Source organism: Lacerta agilis, chromosome 8 (genome assembly GCF_009819535.1).
Source record: "Lacerta agilis isolate rLacAgi1 chromosome 8, rLacAgi1.pri, whole genome shotgun sequence".
NCBI classification, from domain to species: Eukaryota; Metazoa; Chordata; class Lepidosauria; order Squamata; family Lacertidae; genus Lacerta; species Lacerta agilis.
Genome location: NC_046319.1, coordinates 63453401 through 63461457, shown reverse-complemented (window position 1 = coordinate 63461457; position 8057 = coordinate 63453401). Strand labels below are relative to the sequence as shown.

The 8057-nt window shown below is 45.6% G+C and overlaps 1 protein-coding gene across 2 annotated transcripts; it reads left to right on the top strand.

Annotated features, from left to right (window-relative positions):
- Nucleotides 1–3295: 3295 nt before the first annotated feature.
- On the top strand, nt 3296–6414 carry ID3 (inhibitor of DNA binding 3, HLH protein). 2 transcript variants are annotated; one of them, XM_033157915.1, is made up of 3 exons: nt 3296–3696; nt 4753–4822; nt 5604–6414. In XM_033157915.1, the coding sequence occupies exons 1-2, from the start codon at nt 3370–3372 to the stop codon at nt 4807–4809; spliced, it is 384 nt and encodes a 127-aa protein (XP_033013806.1). In that variant the 5' UTR covers nt 3296–3369; the 3' UTR covers nt 4810–4822; nt 5604–6414. The 2 variants fall into 2 exon arrangements, with proteins under 2 accessions (XP_033013806.1, XP_033013805.1); XM_033157914.1 differs by having other exon boundaries at nt 3298–3696; nt 5597–6414.
- The last annotated feature ends 1643 nt before the right edge of the window (nt 6415–8057 follow it).

Below are 8057 nucleotides of genomic sequence, written 5' to 3'. Positions count from 1 at the left end.
AAACCGAAATGTTCGTCAATGGAGGCGTTCAAAAACCGAGGTACCACTGTACAGTAAAGGTTTCCAGAGTGCCTTACATGAAATCAAAACAACACACTCCCTACCCACAAGTTTACATTCTAACTAACCAACTAACTAACTAGCAAGCAAGCAAGGGAAAAGGGACAAGGAGGGAAGAGGAAAAATAAAACTCAAAACACAGGCACTGATTTCTATATAGTTGTTCCATATAAACCAGCTGGCATAGTTCAGAAGCAGGAGGTTCCTGATGGACTGCAGCAAAGCGGATGCAATTAACCCTGCTTCCTATCTCTCACACTGAGGCAGCCTGGTGAAAATGGCTGCCCCCAGGTGACAGTTGAGGGGAGAGGAGGCCTGATGGAGCCTAGCCTGGCTCTGCTGCTCAGCTTCCCAGTACTTAACACTTATACTTCAGTACCAAAGATGCTGATGCTCTGTTCAGTTAGGACTCCAGGCCGCCCCTCTCCTCTGCCACATCCACTTCCCCCAGACCAACCCCCATCACCAGCCTTGCTTCACATCCCCCTGGAGTGTTTTTGCCTGGCTGGAATGTGTCCTTGAACTCAAATGATGACTGTTTCTTGCCTGGATAAAACATTTGTGGAAAGTAGCCTACTGTAAAAAGTTAAAATTTACTATCGTGGCTCCCCTCACCTTTGCCACGTGGCCTTCCCAAAAGTGGATGTGCCCCTCAGGCTGTAAAAATGTTCCTGATTCTCTTTGATGTCTATCCAAGTTGGTGGCCATCACTGCTTGCTGTGGAAGTGAGTTCCATGGTTTAGCAATATGCTGTGAGAATAATTGCTTTTCTCTTGTCTCTGCTGGATCCTCCCAATTTTCAGCTTTATGTTTTTCTAACTCAACCTGGCTAGGCTTGTACCCAAATGGGACAGGGATCTTGCATCTTTTAACCATTGCTATTTCAGCAGGTCACGCTTGTAAATGAACAACACCTACTAAAATTCCCCTTTGCAAGTAAATGTTAGAAGGTGCCTGGCCCGCCCTAGGTGCTGTGTATCTCAGCTTCGGGGTGGGGGGTGGGGAGCATAATTTGCTGATCTGCCCTACATGGTCCGCACTGTCTGTCTTCTGAACAAAGGGAAATACGTTTGTATCAACATCCTAAAGCAAGATCTTCAAGAGAGTTGGGGGGGCACTTGTGGCCCACCAGATGTTGTTGGACTCCAACTCTCATCAGACCCAGTCGCCATGGCCAATGGTCAGGGACAATGGCCTGAGAGTCGATAAAGGTTCCCCATCCTTAATTCCTTGCACTAGTGGGCTTTCAAGGGAGGCCGCATTGACCCCATACATTTAAAGCAGTGTGAAACCACTTAGAATCATAGAATTATAAAGCTGGATGGGGCCCCCAAGGATCTTCTAGTCTAACCCCCTGCAATGCGGGAATCTCAGCAAAAGCATCTAAAGCACGTTAAACAGTCCCAAGAATTTTGGGAGCTGTACTTTGTTAAGGGCACCAAATGTTGTCAGGAGACCCTTATTCTCCTCCCAGAGCCACAGTTCCCTGAGTGCAGTTTAACAATGAACCCCTCTTCTCAGGGAATTGTAGGTCTGTGAAGGGAATAGGGTGCTGGGAGTTGTAGCTCTATAACTACAATTCCCAGTAAAAAAAATGGGGGGGGGAGCTTTAAATGTATGGTGTGTACATCTTAATTTGACTCACTTGGGTGCCTGGTGAAAATACTTGCATGAGCTTGTGCAAGGTGGAACAGCTAATGCTGCAGATTCCCACATAATGGCCCGTTGGACCTGCTTGTTCTGTTGAAAACTCATGATGGCCATCTGTCATGGATGCTTTAGCAGAGATTCCTGCATTGCAGGGGGGTTGGACTAGATGACCCTTGGGGTCCCCTTCCAACTGTACAATTCTATGATTCTGTGAGTCTCAAATTCATTGTGACCCAAGTCCCACTGACTGGATACAACCCAATATACTGTATTCACAAAGCATCATACTTTTATTTATTTTATATACCACTTGATTGTAAATAGCTCTACGTGGTCAACAAGAGTTAAAATAGTCAATAAAGAAAAAGTTTAAAACATGTATTTAAAAATATGATTAAAATCAGCAGTTAAAGTGAAAAGCAGATTTAAAAGCACCCCCCCCTCTCTATTCGGAAATAAGCCCCCAGGAGATTTACATCCATGCAAATGTGCACAGGTCTACAGCCTATTTAATGGGTTCCCAAACACATTTATTGTTCAGGTATGTAGGACAGGGAATTCAGTTGGGCCAAAGTTCCTCTCTCCTGCCCGCTTTTTCTTTTCAGTACGAAAAATAATCCTGTTGTCCTAAAATATCTTAGCAATGCCTTGCCTGGATTTTTGTGCGCCTGTTTATTTATTTATCAAGTAAATTATGACTTGTAAGTAATTTCCCCATAATCTCCTCCGCCGCCACCCCCTTCCCTCTCACACACGTTTCACTACCATTATTGCTGGCCCAAATCTGCTTTCTCCATCGTAGCCTCAGCTTTCCCGCAATTAAATTTTTTTTTTTTTTAAACTTGGTCACAAGATAATTCCTGACGCCAGAAAGTCTGGAGGTCATATGAGTAGCAAATTGAGGAACAAGGCGGCACTAAGTCCTTACAAGATTCCCTCCCCCAAACCCTGAAGAGGAGGAGGGGGAAAAAATCTAAAACCTTGGGAAATTTCTCTGCCGTGATGGGATTTATGGCTCTTGAACGTTTTAAGGGCTGGGCGAAGGCAGAAAAGCAGTAATAGAAAAATGTGCCCTTTTCTTCTCGGCACAATAGCTCTCCCTCCCTCCCCCTTTATAAGACTAATAATCATACCCAAATATAAGAATTAAATCGGACAAGGCGAATTGCACACATTTCGAATTTAACTCTGCTTAATTGAATGGAATAGAGAGCGCGAAAGGGGGAGGGAAGGAAGGAAGCGCTTTTGATAGCTGGCCCCTCCCTCTTTGTAATCAGAGCTTCCTCATTCCTTTGATGTCCTCTGCTATTCGGTGTCAGCCGAAGCCAATAGAAACCTGTTTTGCAGTTTAACCATCTTGTAAACGTTCCATTCCAACATTTTCGCTGTCATCAGAGCAAGGGGGAGTGGGAGGGGAAAACGCGGCGGCTCATTTGCATAAGGGGGCGGGCCTGAGCGCTCACGCTCGGCTATAAAACCTGAGCGGGGTGACAGCCCTCGCTTTTTTGCAAAGAGAAGCATCTTGTGTGTGCGCACAACAGAGAATTAACCAGGCCGCCGAGCAAGCGGCAGTATTGATCTCTCGCTTTCTTGTCCGCTTTAAAGGAAGGAAACCTTGCCCTTCTGCAAATCCCTGCTGGTCTCTCCTCCTTCGCGGCCATGAAAGCAATCAGCCCCGTCAGATCAGTCAGGAGCTGCTACGAAGCCGTGTGCTGCCTCTCCGATCAGAGCCTCGCCATCACCCGGGGAACGAACAACAAGAGCCCGGCTCTGGAGGAGCCCATGAACATCCTTTACGACATGAACGACTGCTATTCCAAGCTGCGGGAGCTGGTGCCGGGGATCCCGCAAGGCACCAAAGTCAGCCAAGTGGAAATCTTGCAGCACGTCATCGACTACATCTTTGACCTGCAGATCGTGCTGGAGGAGCAGGCGAAGAAGGGGCAAGATCCATCCGCAGCCGAGACTTCCCTACTCTCTTTAAAAGTAAGGAGATTCCCCCTTAGAAGCGATAACCTAGGAACCTCCGTGCGCGCAGACAAGGTTGAGGGGCGGGGGAGCCAGGGAAAATGCTGTTACTATGGACGCGCCATCTAGGCTAATTTGGGTTATGGGTTAAAGTAATGATCTAACGGGCGCCAGCGGGAGCCGCGTCCGTGCCTGCGGTCCGCAGAGCGCTTGTAAGGCAAATTGCAGTGGGTCGCGAGATAATCCGTCCTTTGCGCTATCCAGCCTTGAGCAAACTGCGCGCTGTGGAGTCCTTTTGCGAACGGCTGCGGGAGTAGGCGCGCAGATTGCGCTCTGCTCTGCCATATGCGTTGGGAAGGAGGGATTTATGGACGCTTTAGATTCCGCTGACAGCTGCGCCTTCAACTGGGTCTAAACTGCGATCCTAAACGTTTTACCTCCAAAAGAAGATCCGCTGTACTTATTTGTTAGGGTGTGTGTGTGTATTTTAATCGTAATAAAGTGCTTGGGATCATAAATTGGGTTTAAGGCTGTAAGCCTGTATACTCTTACCTGGGAGCAAGCACTATTAAACCCAATGAGACTTACTTCCGAGTAGGTGTGTAGGGGATTGAGCTGTGAACTTGTGAAAAGCCTTTTCTTTTCCTGGTCAGAAAAATGCAGCCATTCACAACCCCATTCCAGGTGTGGAGTAAACTTGCCAGTTTCGGTGGGACTACTTGAGCAGGATCCAAGATGATCTTTGGTTCTGATCCGAACCCCATGCTAAACACATTTGATGAAAATTGAATTGGCATTACTGTCCATTGAGACTGCAATCCGAGGCATTTTCCTGGTAGTAAACCCTGTTGAACGTAGTGGGACTTCTGACTAGGCTAGCATTGCATTGTCAGTCAATAGGTGTTGCTCAGCAGAAATCCCACTGAAAAGTCAATAGGATCATGGTCCTGTGTGCAGCAAACCCATTCTCAAAGACTACTCAGTGTTCCCAATCTTCATTTTTTTGTATCATGTGGCGTATATTAAACTGTGAACTCAGTATCTCCTTAACGCTTCTCTCCCCTTCTCCTATAGGCTGCAGAGCTGGCATCAGAACTTTGCTCAAAAGAGGAGAGGAATCTCTGCCACTAACCTCTTAAAACAGGTAACAGCCAAGAAATACCCAAATTCTCCCCCCCAACCCCCGATCTCAACCAGCAAGACACCTCCCTGGTCATCAAGCAGTTTTTTAAAAAAACAGAACACACAAAATATTTGTTTAAAAAAACAACAACCCTACAAGTCAGTCTAGAAATCTAGATTTGTACCCCAATGTTTACTCCAGAGTAGTCCTACTTGACTGTCCTCCCTGGAACAGATTGTGATCTTTAGAGCCCCTTGTCACTGCTTGGCATAAGGCAGCAGCCTCAGATGTCTCCATGCTTTTGCCTGTAAATGGAGTCATTATTTTTACAATGTCATTCTTTTTATAGCTTTAAGTCTCTGCAGCTGCTTAAACAGCCCTGTTGAAATCAGTGAATCAAGAGGCACTCTTCTTTCTTTCTTTCTTTCTTTCTCTCTCCCTCTCTTCTCTTCTCCCCCATCTTCTTTCTTTTTTTAAAGTCGGAAGACACCACTAAAGAGTTTGTCCCCCCTCCCTCAGAATCTGTAATTTTAGATACATCTGCAGAAAGTTAGGAAACAGAAGGGTCCTCATTCTTTCTCCCCTCCACCCTCTGCCCCGCCTGCTTTAGATTTTTGGTGCCAATTAGCAAACCTCCAGCTTGAGTGTTGGCTCCTGATTCCTTATCAGCTGGAGGTAAATAGAAGCTTCCTCTCTGGCGCCAGGATGTCTGCAGACCTGCCTCTGATCTGTTGCTGAAACTGACATGTCTTTCTCTCCCGCCTCCTCCCCCTCCCTCCCTCCCCCTTTTTTCAGACTGCAGGTGTGGGATCCTGACACTTGGTTCTCTCCAGTGAGACAGAAGATAGAAGAAGAGAGAAAAGACCTTGACTGGGGAAAGGATCAGATGTTTTAACCCCGTGCATCCAGTAATGGAGAGACCTCCCATCATTTATCTTCCAGATAAACTGTGGAACATGGGTCTTGCCAGGCAGTTTCAGATGCCTTGACTGGTCTTCCAGAAACAACTTTCTGCCCTCAACCTGTTGTTCTCTTCCAACTGCCTGAAAACAAAATTTGCAAGCCAGAGGAGGGGGGGGCGGGCGGGTTGAAAGCAAGCCCACCTTTTAATCCACTCTCAGATTTAACTATCGGATTGCTGTATTGCACAAGAAGAAACTTTGTGGGGTTTGTGTGTATGTGTGTCGCGACGGATTTTCTTTATTTTTAAAAAAGCTCTGAGCCATCAGATTCTTCGCGTTGATCCTGGTCGGGAGATTTCTTAGTGAAATCGCAAACTTCCAACATTGCAACAGCTTGTGACAAATGTGGACTGATCTGTCGTTTGCTCAGAAAAAAGGGCAACAAAAAAAAAACTTTGCAGATATGCAGCTTGTATGTATATTTTGGATTATAGTTTTTTAACATCATTTTTTTGGGGGGTGGAAGGGGACTTTCAAGAACATGAAAACTGAGGTGTCTTGGGGCTGTTTCGCCTCATGATTTTTATTGTTGAACTCTATAATAGAGAGAACACATGTACCTTTTTTGGCAGGAAGGTTAATTTCTGCATCCATGAATTGTACTTCCTTTGGTAAAAAAAAACTTTTTATAAAAGTTTCTTACATAATAAATTTTAAGCTGGTTTTTGTTAAAATAAATAAATCTGAAAACTCTTTTTGGGAGGGGGGGAACTTCTTAAACCACCACCACCACCACCTTTCACATCTCTTTATAAACACTTGAGGTATTCTGGCCCAACTTGGTGGCCTCCAGATTTTTTGGACTACAACTCCCATCAGCTCTGGCCAGTATGCTTGTGTTGGCTGGGGCTGATGGGATTTGTAGTCCCCAAAATGGGACTCCCACCAGGTTGGTGATGGCTGATCTGAAGATCCTACAGATTATAATCCCCTTAAAAGATGGAAGCTTTTGTCTTGCAGCAACTGCACTTTCCTAAAATAGGCGCAATGGCTGCTGCCCCGTTTTGACAACTCCAGTAGCCTTTATAACCACCACCACCACCACCACCAACAAAAAAAGAAGCAAGGCAAATGTTGATGAGTGTTGAAGTCTTGGAGGCAAACATCCAGTTATCTGCTAGGTGGAATTGGCTGCACCAGCTGTAAACAATATTGCAAATGTTATTGGTGGTGTTAAAAGAACTTGTGTGTACTGTAGGCCAGCAACCGAAGGTGATCTGCATGTTCAACACTGAAACTGTTTAGGGAGCTGCTGAGGCAGCTGGCGTTCAACAGAGATGCCATTCTAATGGAGTTGTGTGGAAATGGGACAAACTCAGGGCTGTACCAGCTGCACGAACCACCCACATAGTTGCTTACGGCACCAATATTTTTGGGGTGCAGTTGGGAAGCACAATTAACACAGCTCTTCAAGGGATCCTGGGAGGGGTATTATAGAGTCATGGCTTGTGGGAGCAACATACAAATAACTACAGTTAATTCATATATAATCCAGAACTCTTGATGGAGCTAAAACAGTGAGAAGTGTTGACAAGCAAGCATAAAAGAAGGCACCCTTGAGCTGGTTTTGGGTGACGAAAAAAGAAGCTAGCTATCATGAAGTCCCCTGGTTTGAATCTCTGAACTCACTCAGGTAGCCTTAAGACAACAGTTGGGTCTCTGACTCAGTCGTTGCATCTGCAGCATGGACATACTAGGTGGTTGCATTTGACCACTTACACATGCACTCCAGACGTCAACATTGTATTTCTTTGCTTCTGTCCTCTACCTATGCATGGGTAAAACTTGATAATACAGCCTCTGTAAAGGAAAGCAGTTTCTCTTGGGGGGGTGTAGGGTGAATTCCACTGTGCCCCCCCAACAAAAAAATCCTAGTTTGAACTAGTAAATCATTCTCCCATGCTCAAATGGCAAAGCTGAGCAAAATCCCAAGGAAGCTGCCAGTTGCAGGCTGGGAATTTACGCCTAGTTGAAAGTTGTTTGGCAAAGCGGCCGGCAGTTACTGATCTATTGCAATTCTTCAGCTGAGCATCTGCCAGTCTTCGCCTGATTGTCTTGCTGGCACAGGCCAATGCAAAGCATACCTCTCTGCATTTGCAACACTTTTAAGTCATTGGAAGTCAAAGCTTTTTCACTGTTCTCTGTGGTGCACGTGATTGCTTAAGGTGGGTTGGGTTGTTTTTTTAATTAAAAAAATACAGCATCATCCAACCAGTACATGTACTTGATATGCTTGTGATTCTCTGGAATCACAGTATATTATGAAGCTACGATGGTCAGTTGTGCAAATAGAT